The 18,180-nt window shown below is 37.8% G+C and overlaps 1 protein-coding gene across 5 annotated transcripts in view; it reads left to right on the top strand.

Moving 5' to 3' along the window:
- The first annotated feature begins 3,883 nt into the window (after nucleotides 1–3,883).
- The window catches only part of LOC111863267 (fukutin), a 36,630-nt gene continuing 22,333 nt past the window's right edge, over nucleotides 3,884–18,180 (top strand). For 3 of the 5 annotated variants that reach the window (XR_002842567.2, XR_002842566.2, XM_023849430.2), the window contains exons 1-5: nucleotides 3,886–4,492; nucleotides 5,163–5,488; nucleotides 6,223–6,766; nucleotides 12,785–13,043; nucleotides 16,026–16,247. Coding sequence is in view for 1 of the 5 variants with exons in the window: in XM_023849430.2 (XP_023705198.1) it covers nucleotides 5,189–5,488; nucleotides 6,223–6,766; nucleotides 12,785–13,043; nucleotides 16,026–16,242 (1,320 nt within the window). In the remaining 4 variants the exon portion in view is untranslated. Of the gene's footprint in view, nucleotides 4,551–5,162; nucleotides 5,489–6,222; nucleotides 6,767–12,784; nucleotides 13,044–16,025; nucleotides 16,248–17,982; nucleotides 18,176–18,180 lie in introns of all 5 variants that reach the window. The other 2 variants (XR_004512884.1, XR_002842568.2) reach the window with 2 other exon arrangements.

Raw genomic sequence — 18,180 nt, 5'->3', positions numbered from 1 at the left:
ATATGAACAAAGACCTACAAACTTTGAATAATGCTAGAAGATTGATATAATTGTTTCAATATATTCCTTGCCAAATTGCACAGTGTGGTACTAATCATGTAAGCAAAGGTGGTACCAGCTTCACTGGGTTTTCAACTTTTGCCTAGTGATTCCACTGATTTTGGAATCATTACAGGCCTAATTCCAGGTCATGAGCAAAAGTTTCTTTATTAATGTAAACTTACAAGAAACCCTCAGAATTACTGGGTTTTCAGAGTTTGTTCATCTTCCAGTATTCTAAAAAATAGAAAACAACATTTCAGAAACTGCACCTGTTTCCATCGTCAGGTGAAGGGAGAGACACCTACTTTGTTGGGTCCCTTAGAAAGAACTAACCTCAATCATTGGACCAGTGGTTGGGGTTAACTTTTTCTAAGGGACCCAACAGATTAGGTGTCTCCCCCCCACCTCACCTGGGGACAGAAAAAGATTTAGTTTTTAGAATACTGGATGATGGATGAAGTCCAAAAACCCAGTAATTCTGAGTGTCATACACCATTTTCAGAACCCTTTAGAATCTACTCCCAAGGAACCATTTCTGATGTCAGATTTGCTAATTTACAGTTGTCTTCCTTTTGTATTTCAAATGTCCCCTATGAACTTTCCAGTTTGTCATATTGTAGCCTGGCTTAAAATTTACATTTAATTTCTTTCAGAGTTGGAAGGAAATTAAAATTTTGGTAAATTGACCTGTATGGATAATTATTTTTTTTGTATTATCAGTAATAATTAAATAATATTTGAGATTTTATTGATTTACATGAGACTGTATACATATATATCTTTGTTTATGTTTTGCTAAGTGCAGGATGATTATAAAGTTGTGAGATATGTTGAATTACAGATGAATGTGTACAGTGTCACTTTGTCACTGAAACATAAAATCATCATTATATTAGTAAATCTCGAATAGAGTATCTGATGGCTATCAGCTTACTATTAAATTGTTTTGATTCTATGAGAACTCTAGCTTTCTATGCATGAACACCATCTTGGAACCGTGCCCATGATGCCCATATATAGTTTTATCAGTGGAATTATGTACATGTAAAATACTGACCTCACAAAATTTTTAACTTTTGGCTACAGCATTTTTCATATTAGATCAAGTTCAATGAAATCAGTACAAGGCTAGTTTGAGTATAATTTCTAACAAGAGTAATCTTAACTGGATCAAACAAAATTGAGACATCAGTGTGCTCATGTTATTTTCTTGTGCAAAACTTGTAAACATTCGTGATTTTTAGAGTTCACGATTACAAAATGCAGAATTCTCAAAAGACGTCCTTCATGTTGACTATCTGTAGGTCAAATTATTCCTCCATGCTGTGACAGAACTCTGTGAAATGATTTATGGTACTGAATTTAGAGTACTATGTTTCCTTAATCAGTACAGATGTCCTTAAATTTGATGATTTACAGTATTTCAGTGAAAATGTAAAACTAAGATATTATTCAAGAACACTTCCTTTAGTGAGGTAACTAGGTACTGAACTGAATTCAGCTTTGTCAGTAACGTCTAATATTTCAAATTGGCATTTCACAACCATTCTTAACTGAATCTCAATTTATGGGCTTGAGCTGTGTCTTTGTTATGGAAGTTTGAAAGCTAAGTTCAGGGCAGTATTCTGCTCTTATTCTCATCCTGCAAAGCCACATGGAAATAAGCAAACCTCTGTATATTTCATTTCATGTTTAAATATGGCAATTTTAAAAGAGGAAGTTTGTTGTTTGCAGGCTTGTATATTCACTCAGGTTTAATTTGTTTGTTGTTCTTTGCATTTGTGGGAACTCTCCAAATGTCAGTTATTTAATTTAGATTAGAATTCTAGATAATTTACTTTAATTTATTTTTGTATTTGTAAATGTTCATATCTGAACATGAATTACTGTTAACACAAAGACTGCAGCTGAAGTTAAGCAGCAAAATATTTTCAAGAGTATTGATTTTCTTATTGCAGACACCACACTTCCAGTGGTTTGAGAACAAGGTATTCCTCCTTTGTCTGCAGGAATGATGTATATAGATGTGGAGTGAAAGGCTTCTGATGAGTTAATAGTCCATAATTTAATCTTTCAATACAGTTACAGTTTCTACCATATGTGTGTTTAAACATGCAATTCCTTCCTAAAGAATATGCTACAGTATTTTGAAATGTAAACAGGAGAGATTTTTCTTAAACTTTTAATTTCCTTGGTTGTTAGTGGCCTGCCAGAAGATATTGATGATTTTGGAACAATTAGTATTGCATATTGGCTGTAAATGGAACTCCATAATGGTTTGTAGTTAGGTTACTATGTTTGGATGAATATGAGTGAGTGACAGTGTAAATATGTATAAATCACTTTTCTTTTTTTTTTTTTACAAAATATCTTTATTAATTTCTGTGTCTGTCATTTATGTCTTGAAATCATTTAAAAATGATCATTGCCACATTCATAACTGCAGAACTCTGAGAGTTTTTTATGTAACATATATTCTGTTTTTACTAGAAAAGTTTATTTTTTGGGTGTGCAACATGTTCTGTTTGAAATATTGTTCCTGAGCATTTATGTCGATCATTGAACTTGTGTGCAAATGCTGGAAGAGTGACTGGGAGCAGGGGGAATATGAATATAATCATTCCATAAATATTATCACTATGCTGTTGTACATTTCCTCCCCTAGGAACCGACTGATTGTGTCACATGCACACTTCGTATATATTCAATTAATAATATGTGCGGTGACAAAGTTTGGCAGTGTGGAACTGTGTGCATGAAATATGACTTCCATACCAGCTGTGGATCTGTATCAACACTTGTCTTCCTTGCTTGGCAAAGGGAAGATCCAGACATTAAGCCTACTACTGTAACCAGCACATTTTGTCATAGAACTTCAGGTTGCAATATTTAAACTTGTATTTATTTACAATTTTGAATTGTCAGAGTTGTAGTGACCATGTCCTTATGATTACTGTAGATATGCACAAGTATGTGAGTGATTTGTTGTGATAATATATACAGTTACATAGATGTTACACAGGGTTCTTTTTACATGGACTCCAGTATTTACCTTCCTTGTAAAACAATGCATGATTTCTTCAGTTAAGTGTGATATGCCTAAATAATTCAAATATGATTTTCAATTATTTAACCTGAAAAGAACCTTAAAAGACTTTCACTTAATTTTCTTGCACTTCTTATAATTTCTGTTTGAAGATGGATGGGTCTACAAGCTTTCAGAAAATCTGTCCTAGAAACGTTTGAAATATTTTAAAACCTCTGTAAGTATGCATTTTTGCTGTATGACTTCAGCTTTCATGGTATGCCATGTAGAATGTTGAAGGTTTGTGAAATTTTAGCAAATATTGCAGTTGCTGTTTTCAGGGATAGTATTTTTTGGTTCAGTCAGTTGGGTAAATTGCTGCTGTCATTCTTGGTTCTAGGTCCCATTGGGCCAATGACCATATATTTCTGTCTCACAACTCTGGGAGTTGTTTAACTGCTCAGTGGCTTTGGGGGATTTCTGGAAGCCCTTGAATAGATATGACAGTGAGTGGTGTATGGGGGTCGGTGCTGTGTTTGGAGGAAACAAAGAGCAGGGTATTATCCAGTGCATTTACATTTACATTTATTTTCACTTCATAGATCCAATCATCTCCCCGTAGGGATGGATATAAAACATGTCACATATTACAAATTCATGGTGACTACTCATCATATGTCCTTTGTCCAATAAAATAGATAATCAGGCCTCTCACAGACAGCTCAAGTTGTCAGGACAACACACATGCGTTGTGGAGAAACCACTGTGGTTGAGGAAAGTAGGTGATTAGAGTTCATTGTAACATGTGGTGATGAAGTATGTTAATAAAAATTATTTTGTTGTTTTGTATGTGCAGATGATGGAAGCATTTTTAGCTATCATGTGGTGTTCAAAAAAGATTGTGGAAGATGTTTTTGTGTCCACTTGGCTGGGAAGGATTTACTGAAAAGATTTTTTTTTTGGCAATCACATGGTTATGAAAGTTATTTTTTTTTTGACAGAAAATGGTTAGGAAAGAAGACAATGAAAAAGATTTGGTGGTCATGTGGATATGAAAAGGGATGAAGTTTTGTGACTACTCTGGTGGACCGGTGAACGCAGGTGAAGTTCAGTGGTTCACTGATACTTCATTCTTAGGTTTGAAGGGTAAGAGATGGAGCCAGGATTTACCAAGTATCCACCCTCCTGGAAGTTAATAAGCTAAGTCATGCGTAAAGTCTGATTCTATCGAGGTTATCGAGCATAAAGTGTCGAAGTATTTGCCTTGAATCGACGGAATCGACTGTTTGGAACGTTTGGAATGATGGGTAATTTGTTTCGCAGACCGCTGTGCAGAACAGGATGGATGAGAAAGCGTACATTTAATTTGTTTTGGGGCGGAGAATTCTGGAAATTATGCGACAAAGGATACAAGAGCTGTAAAAGGTAGTTACTGTAAGATGCGAATAAGGAAAGCACAATTGAATTTTACGAGTGGTTAGAGGTAGGCAGTTATTGCTCTTTTCAACAGTTTTTGAGTGACTGTCGACTTTTATAGAAAACCTGGTACCATGGAGTGAGTTTAGGAAAATAAGTGAGGCCGAATGTGGTATGGATCGTGTATTGTCTCACATTGAAAGGCCAGGTTTCAGCTCTGATACTCCGTGGTTAGGTTAAGGTAGAATATACACACGTAGGTTGGGTTAGTTGGTCATAACGTAGTATACCGTAGTCACTTTTTCACTTTATTTTAAATTCCATAGATCCTTTTCAGGTCACGCATGCCATAGGATATAGAACATGTCAAAATACATAAAAACAATGAACCCATCAACATGCAATACAGTCACAATTCAAAATTTGTAAATAAAATATGATCAAATTTATGCAGATATATGATTATCGTTGCCACCACCATAAATCAAAACAAAACACCATATTCATAATATAGAAGTTTGATGCAGTTATTTCGTTCACATAACTACAACTACTAGTCGGCAGTTATACGGTTTCGTTCGCATTATTGCATTGTTTTAATGGGGCTTTGCATTGTAATCAGCAGTTTTACTAATAATATAAGTTTAAGCTACATTATTTTTCACTTTGATCATTTCAGGTGGAGGCAGAACTCTGGGGAGAGATATGAAAAAGAAATCTGCCATCCATCTGTGCCTTGTAGGAGGGTCAGTTCTCCTTGTTGCACAGTTAAGCCTTCTTGGGTTACTCCTGTATCCACACAATCAGCGTCATACACATTTTCTGAAAGATGTTGAGACATTAGTCAACATAACCTCAAAATTACGTATGTCACTAGTTGCAATTGACAGTGAAGCCTTACAGCATTTTAATAATCAGAAAAATGGTGTCAGAATGCAGTGTGTTCTTTGTGAAACCAAACATCCAGCAACATTTGTCACATTATTTAGGGGTCTTAAACAGAGTGTAAGTATTCTTTAAACTTACTTTACTGATTACTGTGTAATATATTTCTATTTTTGTACTGTCTCTCACAATGTGGAGAAAGTAGTAGTAGATTTGAACATTGTGTGACATCAATTGACAGTGTTCTCAATTTCACTTGTGCAAGCTCTGTAGTGTTGTGATGGCAGTGTGGATATTATCACACTTAATCACTTCCACTATATATACAACCTGTTTCAATCTAAGAAGGTCACCATCAGGCATGTTCTTTGTGTAAGCTGTTTCACCACATAAATTCCCCATTGAAGGAAGTAACACTAACTAAATTAAGTTGAAGGTTAAAGTTGTAACTGACATGGGTAATAATCAAGTGTTTAACTTTTTTCACTTTTTGAAGAAGGATGTTATAGTGCAACTTACTATTGCAAGTCACTGTGTTACTTAATTACAACATATTGACATGTAATAGTGAGCTTCTGTTGTATATTAATTGTGTGTAATTGTAAAAGAAAGTATATTGTAGAATAATAAAACATTGCATGTTGCTGAAATACAGTGTTTTTCATTGATATTGTATCAGAAAATGTGATGCAGGCACTAGTGGGATGTGCCCTTTCTGTTCCATGTATATGTTGTGGCTTCCCAGTGAATTCTCAGGTCCAGTCAGTTGAGCATTTTTCTGTACAATAACAGTTGAGCACAGTAAGATGATTTTCAGTAAATGTTACATTTCAGTGCGTGTTTTTCTCTTGTAGGATGACTTTGTGTCTATGTTACAAGAAGCCAGATTCCATGTTGTCAGTCTACAAAACTTAAATCCACCTGAAGTACCATCTGGTATTTCTATAAATATACCAATCTGTTATTTGCTCAAGAGAAATATTGTGATACATCTTGTACTCTTTCATGAGAGGGAGGGTAATTACTGGTGGCATGGTGGTCTCCTCAGTGACCCAAGAGCAATATCTGAACTTTCAACTTTTGGCTTATCAGTACACACTGTACAAATGATGAAGACTGAAGGAGCCTTCGACAAGTTTGAAACAGACTTGGTTGATATGGGTGGTATACCTATTTTGATACCAAAAAATATTCCACGTTTCCTGCATGATACTGAAAGTTCAAGGTTTATTGAATGCAGTCATGTGTTAGCAGACTCATTTCACCGATCTCATGGAAAAGATACAACACCTGAAGCCTTGAGATTTGTCCACAGAGCATGGAAACTGCTGTCAAAAGCTAAGACTTTGCTGGATAAACTTGGAATCCGATTTTGGATAAGCAGTGGGACATGTCTAGGTAAGTGTGCCTTTTTTGGAAATACAGTTGTAAATTTTAAGCTTCTAAAGGAAAGCTTTCAAGACTGACATAAAGAATAAAAGTCACAGAATGAGGAAATGCATTTATCCTTTAAGAGCCTAGCGACACTGTATGGAGACCATTAAAGTGTAGCCGAGTGGCCGTGCGACACCGTATGGGTATGTGCAGTCCACGCGTGTGCACAGTGTTTTAAAATCCAATTTTAAAATAGAAATTCTTGTTCTACTTACATTATTTTTGGGCACCCGCTTTATAACTAGACAGTCTTCCCTCCTGCGTCATCTAACTGAATGCAGAGTCCGATGTTGCAATTCATGCACTTTGTCCGGATGTAACTCTGTTTCCCACGCAAAGAGCACACACGACACCTCAGTCTCGTATTAGAGGAAGTTGGCCAGTGATGTCGAGTGGCCTCCTCTAATCATAACATTTATAAAACGTCGCAATTTCAACTATCCGCCATGGCCTCATTTCACATGGGAGAAGCTGAAATTGAGAGGCAGCTGATAAATGACACCGATTCAGACTGCAGTACAGATGACTCTGAAAGTGGCGAGGAAGCAAGGGGCTAGGCTTGAATGTTCGGCAGTGTGGGGCTATTCCGAGAACAGTACCTCTGTGTGGCTAGTCCGAAATATACACAGAGTTTCTGAAGGACAAAATATGATAAGACTTCGACCACACTTGTGCATACAGAAAGGTTCCGACGTGACTGGAGAATGTGTAATACAAACATAAACTTCCACCCCTTTTGCCAGATAAGACATAGTAAGACAGGATGTCAGCAGCATGCATTTATACTGCAGAAACTGTATACATATTTGTGGACAGACACTTGAAATTGGGGGAAAAAAATTTTTGGAATCAATGTAATAATTTTTACAGATTTTAAAATCTGTAAATTACCATATCTGATTCTATATTCTTTCTAGATAAAAGCAGCATTTATGCTGTTCGTTTATCACAAAAATTGTAGAAATCTCAGCATTTTCAGTGACATGCTTACAATTTTTAATACTCTACAATGGCGGGCATTTAAATTAACTCCGGCCTGCTGCAATTACCAGAATTTAAATGGCCTGTCTCTTAAAGGTTATAATAATGTTACCCAGAGACCATACTAGTCCAACAGCTAGGAAGCAATGATAGCCAAAATGTGATTGATGAAAATACTCTCAAACAGATAACATTTTCTGACCTGTTGCAAATAAATCAACTTCAAAAACATGATGTTCCTTGCTTGTAATAATTCCATTTGTAAAGAGGAAATGTCTGAAATCGTAACAGAATCACACTTTACACATGAGTTTAAGAAATATGAATTGTGAGGTTCGAGAATCTCTGGAGTGAATATGAAGATTACCGACTTCTGGGATGTTATGCTATGCAGCCATATAGAAAGTTACCAGTGTTTCATAAAAATCTAGCCCCAAAATTGGGGACAGCAGGCTCATTGAGAAAAAATTGGTAACTTTTCTACCAGACCGCACAGTGTAACATTCCAGAAGACAGCAGTCTTTGCACATACACATTGTAAGATTTGAGGCTTTCACGGCAGTGACTATGAAGAAAGCAGTCTTCTGGGATTTGGCACCATGTATATGTGGTGTTAACCGACGTTTCGGAGGAACGTATCGCCTCCATCTTCAGGGTAGAAGAAAAAATATAAGAAATCTGCAAGCGAAGAGACCGTGAGAACAGGTAAAAGAAGCACCAGTCTTCACCCTGAAGATGGAGGTGATACGTTCCTCCGAAACGTCGGTTAACACCACATATACACGGTGCCAAATCCCAGAAGACTGCTTTCTTCACATACACATTGTTTGCCCATATATTGAATGAGCAGTAATAGTACTTAATGCCTGACTGCCAATCCCTACCATGCAGCTGCATGCTAGAAACACCATGGTGGCTTGGGGTAAATCCTCAGGTCACCTTCAAACAACCACTGGTGTGAATCATTTGAAAGCATGTGCCTTCATCTACACATTGGTGTATAACGCGTAATGCTGAACTGATCTAATCAGCTTGTGGAGTGTAAAGTTTTACCATTGTTGTAGCCTTATTTATTACAAGGCAAAACAAAAACTGAGTAATATTGTATTTAAGCAGTCTGTTAAATTGATATATAATTTACTTCATACAATAAATGTTGGCCACACACAGCCATCATCAGGTGTCTCTAATTTGCTAAAATTGTTACACTGTGTGATATGTCAAACTTCCCGTATCACAAGTGAATGTGATGTCTTTGAGGTTAAAATAAATGGACTTTAATTAAAATCTGTAAAAACTAGATAAAATTCCAATATTTTGCCTGGGGTCGTCATCCATTCATCAATGATTATGCATTCACTAGAATCACCTGTTGATCATCCAGTCTTTTATTAGTATTATTCTAGTCATTATTCTATTATTCTAGTCTAGTCATTTAAGCAATTTCTGTGATATGTTCAAACTGACATTGTTTAAATTTAAACTGCATGTTTCATTAAATTAACTTATATGACTGGAATCTATTTGATTCTACATGTTTTGTTTCAATTTTTGTATTTTATACTTTTTTATTTATGTACTTAGTTCTTGCTCTATTAATTTTAAGAATAATCACTGTATGGACATGTTCTATATCTCACTTGTATTGTGGATCCATGGAACGAAAAATAAATGAATGAATGAAAACAACATTGTTTTTAAGGTCTCCTTGTTTGGATTTATTTGTGGATTGGCATGGGTGTCTGTTTGTTATTGTGTAGTTCACAAGTAGGTTGGTGTAGTTATCATGTATGCCCCTTTGGCTGTAGGTTCTTCAACCTGCCTGTGTAGTAGTGTTGCTCATCATTCTGTGTATGTAGACCTTATCTCAGTGCTTGCTGGTATGAGCATTAATCTTTTCTGTGGCATGTATTTATTAAGTTCTCCTTGAGTCATTCTGGACTTCTACCAGGATGAACTTGAAGCACTGAACTCGAAAGTAGGCTGTCACTTATGAGTAGCCTGGGAGCAAGAGAACTGTGCAAATATGTGAGATGTATTGCAGCATGGAACATTTTATAGAAAATAGGAATGTATGGTAGTTGAAATTTTTGGGAAGTGTTCTCAGAAATGGATTACCAAATGATATAGATATTACTTTACTAGGGGGCTACACCCTGCATACTCACAATCAAGTCATAATACGTAGCTGATTCCAAAAGTAAGGTCTCCAAAGCGCTGGGTAATTTTTCGTGCGGCTGTTGGCAACCCTGTTGCATTCGTTGCTTCCCCCACTCCCCCCAATACCACCAAGCATGCGCGCACGTAGCTAGGACGCTCAGTCTTGGCACGGTTGCCGTTAGAAATGGAGCTCCCGATTACTAAAACCGCGAAGTGTGAGATTCGCGCAGTTATTCAGTTTTTGAACGCAAAAGGGACTAAACCAATTGAAATTCATCGTCAATTGGTGGAAGTGTATGGCGAGTCGTGCATGGACATAAAGAACGTCCGCAAGTGGTGTAGGGAGTTTGAATCTGGTCGTACTGCAATACACGACGAAAAAAGAACTGGGAGACCGTCAATTTCTGACGAGACAGTCGCGAAGATTGAGCGAGTCATGCGTCAGGATAGGCGCATCACACTCGATGATCTCTGCATTTCGGTTCCCGAGGTTTCCCGAACCACCATTTATCGGGTTTTGACAGAGAAGTTGAATTATCGGAAGGTGTGCGCAAGATGGGTCCCGCGAATGCTCACGGAAGACCACAAACGGCAGAGAGTTGACTCTTCCCGTGAATTTCTTCGCCGCTATGCTGACGAAAAGGACAACTTCTTGAATTCAATTGTCACAGGCGACGAAACCTGGGCGTACCACTTCACACCTGAGACAAAACAACAATCACGTCAGTGGCGGCATTCCTCTTCGCCTAAGCCTCGAAAATTCAAGCAAACACAGTCTGCCGGTAAAGTCATGGCAACTGTGTTTTGGGATCGAAACGGGGTATTGTTGGTTGACTTTATGGAAACTGGGACCACAATAAACGCTGAGAGATATTGTGAGACACTGAGAAAACTCAGGCGGGCGATTCAGAACCGGAGAAGAGGGATGTTGAGCAAGGGCGTAAGCATTCTCCATGATAACGCTCGCCCCCATGCTGCCCGACAAACCGTCGCTCAACTGCAACAGTTTGGATGGAACATCATCACCCATCCACCCTATAGTCCGGACTTGGCGCCCAGTGACTACCATCTCTTTCCAAAGTTGAAAGAACATTTGTCTGGAAAGCGCTTCAACAACGACGATGAGGTGAAAGCTGAGGTTCGAAGTTTCCTGAACAGCATGGAGGTGAACTGGTATGACATGGGCATACAAAAACTGCCACTGCGCCTACAAAAATGCATCGACCGAAATGGCGATTATGTAGAGAAATGAGTACATGTTCAAGATTCAACTGATGTATCCAAAATTGAAAATAAATGTTTATTTTATATTTTCAAACATAGGAGACCTTACTTTTGGAATTACCCTCGTATCTGATATTAAAAAAGTACAAAGTACATATTTCAGGAAGCTGTTTAAATAAGCATTTATCATGAGAATGACAGCAAGTGATGACAGACTGTTGGAAAGTCTGGGTTATAATGACATGTAGTCTAGAGATAGCCTGATGCTTCAGATGAATATAAGAAGCATAAGCGAAGCATGAAACCTACTGATGCAGGTGGCTAGTAGAGCTGAGCTTGCCACCTGCTTCTCTTGGCTTCTTGCTTTGCATACCCTTTGACTGTGATAATGCAGGTGATGTGTACGTTCGAAATGTTAGGCCGTCTCAAAACTACACATAGTTACAGCTCACAAAACCATGCTTTTCATGGTCAGTGCTGTGATTAGCGCAAATTCAACAGCAAGGACTACTGTTGTAGAGCCACATACCAGTAGAATTACTGTGACCTGTAACTAGCGTGTGTGCACTCATAACCTCAGGCAGGATGATTACAGTTCTGTTTTATAGCAAGGTAGTTCTTGCTAGTTTTTCGTGTGGACTGAAATATTTTAAGGAAGGAAGGCGGCAGGCAGGCATTATGTGCTCTTCCCTGAACTTACAGTTAACATATAAAAATAAAAATCTTTCATCAAAATCTGTAGTCATTACTGTTAGAAAGAAATAAGGGCCTACATGTAGCTTTTGCATGCCATGTTTGCATTGTACACAGAAATTATCTTTGAAGTATTTGCATACTTTTAAACAATTTGCATTAAAATGCAGTCACGGCTGTTAAATCAGTGTGCAAGTATTGTGACAGAGTTTTTGGATGAAATTTGAATCTTCATCATCAGTTTATATTTTTTAATTACATGAGTAAAATTAATTTTTTTAATTTGATTGTTACTCCTTTAAAGTTTTAGCTTCTATATATTATGATAATATTATATTTAAGCATCCTGTTACACTCTATACGATATATGATATAAATTCCGTAGTAAAGATAAGCAGCGGCACGCACACGGAGCCTACACAGAATAACACCTTACAGTGCTGAAAACAAGAAGTAGCCGCTGCAGCACTATAGACGTGGGGCGAGTAACCCTGAGAAATTTTAAAGGAGTTTTCTAAAACGGAACTGAAGGTTTTAAAAGTGCCAGTTCATGAATGTCAAAATTGACGTGTGTGGGTGACAAAGATGATGTACGAATCAGACAAATATCAGCGAAGTAGATCCTGTTAGCCAATTGGGAAGACCTGTGTGTTTTTTAAATTTTAAACTGGGTGCAGTGTAACAGCTACGTGAGTGTATACACCTGATGATGGCCGTTTGCGGCTGAAACATGTAGTATAGAAGAAGGCAATACGAAAGACCTACAATAAATTGTTACACTTAGGACGGAATTTATATCGTATATATTATGATATTGACAAGGTAAACAGCCTCACTATGGACGAGAACTTAAGTTTGTAGGTAATGGAGGATTGCTTGCTCTTCCAACATAAGCAGTTTGAAGGGAAATGCCTGCTTTTTCAGGTTACTTCCGTCAGTGTGACATCATTCCATACAGTAAAGATGTAGACATAGGGATCTTCATAAGTGACTACAGTGAGAAGATATTGCCAGAGTTTCTTGCACACGGCTTCACACTGAAGCACTGGTTTGGGAAAGTGAATGACAGTCTGGAGCTGTCCTTCTCCAGTGGTGACCTTAAGCTTGACATATTTTTCTTCTATGAAGATGGACGATTTTTGTGGAATGGAGGCACACAGGCAAAATCTGGGAAAAAATTTAAGTGAGTACAACAATGGGGCAGGCTTCAGGCAAAGCTGCTGGAGTAATTTCTAATGCATCAGTTGGAAGTGTGACAAAATGGGGAATAACTATAAATAAATACAAACAAAGTTTATTTACCAGTTGTGCATCACATTCCTGCAGTGGCTTGTGTGCAGACTGGCTGAGCATTGCATTTTTTTTAATCATTATTGTCTGTCTAAAATATCTTTCAGAGTACATCATGCCATGAGTAGATGATGTAACAGAAGAAAAGTTGTGTGTGATCAGTGAGATTTTGGGGATAGCAGTTTTGGTTCCCAGCATATTTTTAAAATAGAATCTGGTAACTTTTTAATGATGGCATAATGATCTTTGTTACTGTAAGATGATGACATGCCCTCAAAGATGTTTTAGACACAATATAATAATGTTACCTTCAAGTTAAAATACTGCCACCAGCCTGCTAGAACCAAGAAATTCAAAATTTCCTGTTTCTGGATGATGGACAGTTGCCCAAAATGATAACAATAAAAAAAAAATATGGCTGCAAAGCCAGTAGAACCTGGAGCTTTAAAATACCTTTTCCTGGATGTTGAAAGTTAAATTAAATGATGCATAAATTCAGGACATGTGTTTTATTATTTGGCTGAAAAATGATTTCCATCTCATCTACCATGTAAAAGGCTAAAGGTTCAAGATATACTGTATGTTTTGCCCATTGTTTTATTGAAACATTGTCTTTCAGTCTAATGAAAGAAGCTGTTTTGAACTAAGTAAATGAACTTAACAGAGAGACTGAATAATACACCATTATAAGAACAACATGAAATTATAGTCTTCCACTATGGCTAGGGTACTTGAATAAATGAGGTTGTGATGAGCTGGATGTGAAAGAAACAATAAATTTATTTAGGATTTTGGTGGAAACATGTCCTGGAAAGCTATTTATCAGAAGAAAGAGTGCAATATTAAACTGGTCTTGGAATGACATGACACACACAGCTAAGAAAACAAGGGGAGGAGCACAACACACACACACACGCATCAGCAACAAGGGAAGTTAGTGATTTCCTCAGTAGACATATGTTTAACACCTGATGATGGCCATGTTGGCTGAAACATGTAGTGTATTTTAAAACTTTAAAAAACAATGTACTTATAAAGAAGGCAAGTTTTGTGGAACGTAGTGTTGCACGTAAGATGGTGAATGATCAACACAAGTGAAAGGTGCAACGGGATGCTACAGTACAGTATTACATGACAGTGACGTGGGCTGGATTAAGTGGATCAAAATTTGATGACAGCTTCTGCTAGCAGAATTGACATTTTTGGTTGTAATACCGAAAAGCTAAGATCAGATAAGGCAAATATTGTGACGTAACTTACATTTTTATTGATGTGTTCTTTTTTGGGTTAATGGTTGTCAAGTAATGAAGTAGTTGTTTTAATGCCTTTGTTTTTATGAGTACTGGTAGCTGAGTCATTGTAGTGACTGGTGACTGGTTGGCCTGTTGGGGTTCAGTGCCCAGCAGGGGAACATACGTATTTCTCTTCTTGCCCAGCCCAGGGGCCTACCCAGTCTATTATTGATTCAAAATCAGGATCACTTTCCCCAGGTGTAATGTGACTAGGGAATGATCATCTGTACCCAGGGCCAGGGTTAAGAATGGGCAGAGGATTCTGTGCCTCCGTTCCCCCATATATCTTCATTGCGTAGTACTTAGTTTAATCCAGGGACAGCTGTACCTTTATCATAATTGTTGTTTTAAATAATAATTCATGGTTTTAGTGATAGCTGAGCCAGTATAATGATGTGAGCTGAATGTTTGGGTTTTGACTCCCAGCAAGGGAAGAGATTTTTCCCATAGGTACCTCATTCATACCAGCTCTGGGGTCAACCATCCAACTGTGTCAAATGGCTACCTAGAGATCTTATTCTGTAGTAGTGTAACTGCAGTGTGAAGCTCGTCATCACCTCTGTCTAGTGCAGAAGTTAGGAATGGGTAAAACTGTACTTCCCCTCCCCCAGTACTTCATTGTGGCATGGTGTTTATTAACCCTTATACTGCTGCTGTCGACATATGTCGATCTCTGAAAAACATGGTGTCCTTGCTGCAATCGGCAAAACCTGTATTGGGACTTTAGAGTTTCAAATCTCAGGTTTCTTTGCACCCGTCTCATTCAAACTTGGTGGGTGCATAAAGTCATCTATTGGGAACATATTGAAGCATCATTCATTTCAATGGCTGCATTCTTCTGCCCTCTAGCTTAAGAAATGTAAAAGGTTGCATCTGCACAGCGAGGCACACGCTCCATGGTCATGTGATGCTGGTATTTCACAGGGCTAGTAAAAATGGCTTCATATAGTGCGCGGTGCTTTCTATAATAGGTTTAAATAAAGTTATGGACTTTGGCCAACATGTGACTTAGTGATAAGACTAGGATAGTGAATTATGTACTTTTTTGGCCATCTTGGACTACCTTAATTTAAATGGACTTTTCCCCTTTGAAAAATACTGAATAATTAAACATTTTTGCAACTTCTAAACTTTCATGCAGCAGAATATATCACTTGTTTCCAGGATATGCGAAGTACTATTCAGCATCGCTTTGAAGCCACTAAGCAGCTGATTTGAAGGTTGCAAAACATTCCTCATAGATCCTATAAAACCTTTCAGACTGAAGAAATAGCTGCTCCAGTGAACACTGCAATCTTTGGGGGTGTAATGTTTCAGTTTTATTAGGAGATGGCAGGAAAAATGACGATTTTTCTGTGAGCCTGCAGTTGGTGAGGACATACTTGGGTTGGCACCGATAGTGTATCTCATACATACGAGATACCAGCTTTACCCTTAGCCTTGATTCATGGTGTAGTTTTAGTATTAACTAAATATAACAACATTTACATTATTTTTTATCTGTGGATATATACACTGGTGTATGTGATATAAAGTTTTCATGTTTTGTAAGGAATATATGTAGAAGTTTGTATGCGTTTCAGGTATGTGTTTCCACGATTCACTCTCTGCTGGACAGAGTTTCTTGAACTGAAAGTGAGAGTGCCTTGTGAGACTCAGGCATACATTGAGGCCAACTATGGTTCTGATTGGTTCACTCCAATGACACGCTGGGACTGGAAGAGCAGTCCACCAAATGTGAGAGAGAATGGGGAGTGGCCACCGGATGAGTGGTCTGAAGTAATGAGAGTGTACAATTGACTGTGGTAATTATTCCTGCACTTTTGTATTTATTTTTATGTGGTACAGTTTGGCTGATGCCATCCAGTTGTTTGGTTTTATCTGCGTGCTGTAGTTCAACTAATTTAAATCATCATCATATTTACAATTATCTTACTTATTCCATGGTTCCACTTTTCCCTAAGAGCCTTGGCTTCCCTTATGACAGATGCACATGCCCTGTTATTTGCCCTTTGCCCCATCTCTTCACTTCCGGTTTTTGTAATCATTTTCTGCATCTTCCAGCTATTTCAGTCTTCAATCTGGACCTTCTATCTTACTTTAAAAAATTTGTTTAGCCATCCTTGATTGATCCATTCTGATCACAACCACTTGAGTCTTGCCTTTTTATTGCTACCAGTTCAGGGGTTTATGCAATTCCCTCAATTTTTCATTGGTTCTGATTCTCCAAATCCCATGCTGTTAATACTCTATACATTTTCCTCAAAGGTTTCCTCTCCCATGAATTAAATATAACTTTTTCTTTTTTGGTCATGGCCCATTGCAATTCACAGAATGTAACATGTTCATCAGTAAAGTAAGTAAAAGTAAAGCTATCCCTGTACCAGGCCATGAAGGCCCATAGGGTTATGAGACGTTGAGGGTCCCACATTATCTAGACAATCGGCTCAAAGATGGCGGTAAGGTTGTCAGCCTTACGCGCCCGCCATGCTTTACTCCCCAGGAAAATTATTTAATTCGGCAAGATATATCACAAACACTTATTGTTCATGAGCAATTTGAACAGTTTAAATATTCTAAGTAGTTTTGTTGTTAAACTGAAAGATGTTCTAAATGAAGACTGTGTTCTGGTGTATGACACCATCTAGTTTGGTAGATTGGTGCCAGGGTTGTGGGGGAAACTACTACCTTCATCTTCTACCCTGAATAAGGAGGCAGCAGTTCCTCTGGAATTTGATAACCCTCTACCAGACTACATGGTATCACATTCCCATATATGTTGAAATAATGATCCAGGTCACTGTGTTAGTTCCCAACTGCAGTTCATATTCAGGACTGATAACTAGAATGATTTGTGACTTTGTGTAAAATATGTGCTTTAATGACTGGATCTATGCCAAAATGATATCTGCTTCACTGCTTTTACTGTAGATATTCCATGCCAAATTTCATTACAATTGATCAGGTGGTTCAGAAGATAAAATGTGCACAGACACACATCTCCCCCATAAGGCATTGCACTCCTTTGCTTTGCATGTAGAATACCTAATTAAATACTGAAGTAATGATGAGCACTAGATGATGATTTAATTAGTTGAATGTGTCATACAAAGTCTGTGAAATGGGTGAATGTAGATGGCCGGATTGTGTTTTATAATTTATAGGTTTATCATAGAGAAGGATGAATGAGATTTGAGGTTCCATGGTAGTGAATATTCAGATTGTGGGCTTCTGGAGTGTGATGCCACTTTTGTTTTGAAGATGGAGGCATTGCGTTCCTCTGAAATGCTGGTATCTGATCTGCCTACATGATGTCTCATTCCACAAGACAGTAATCTTCATAAATACAGCTTGTGTTTTGTGAGACCTCAAAATCTCAAAGTGTTGAATACAACATTGCTGCTTTCTGGGATGTGATGCTGTGTAGCATGACTTCGCATCCCAGGTGACCACGGTCTTAACTTATGTTCATCTGACTGATACAAGTTATAGTACTACGTTGTTAGTATTTAAAGCAGTACTGATTATTTGTATGTACAGACCTCTTCATGTGATGGTCCTTGACTGATCTGTATTCTGTCTTCTTCCAAATGAGAAAAAGGATGCTTGTCATTTGCTGCTGTCAGCTTAGCGTGTATCATATGCACATCTGTTCTTGACCAGGCACTCATCTGGCTGCAGAGTGAGGAAGTTAAACTTGCGATTATAAGGGTGCTTCACTGGCAGAAGAAGGGTAAA

Source organism: Cryptotermes secundus, unplaced genomic scaffold (assembly GCF_002891405.2).
Source record: "Cryptotermes secundus unplaced genomic scaffold, Csec_1.0 scaffold929, whole genome shotgun sequence".
Classification (NCBI taxonomy): Eukaryota; Metazoa; Arthropoda; class Insecta; order Blattodea; family Kalotermitidae; genus Cryptotermes; species Cryptotermes secundus.
This window is presented reverse-complemented; position numbering and strand designations above follow the sequence as displayed.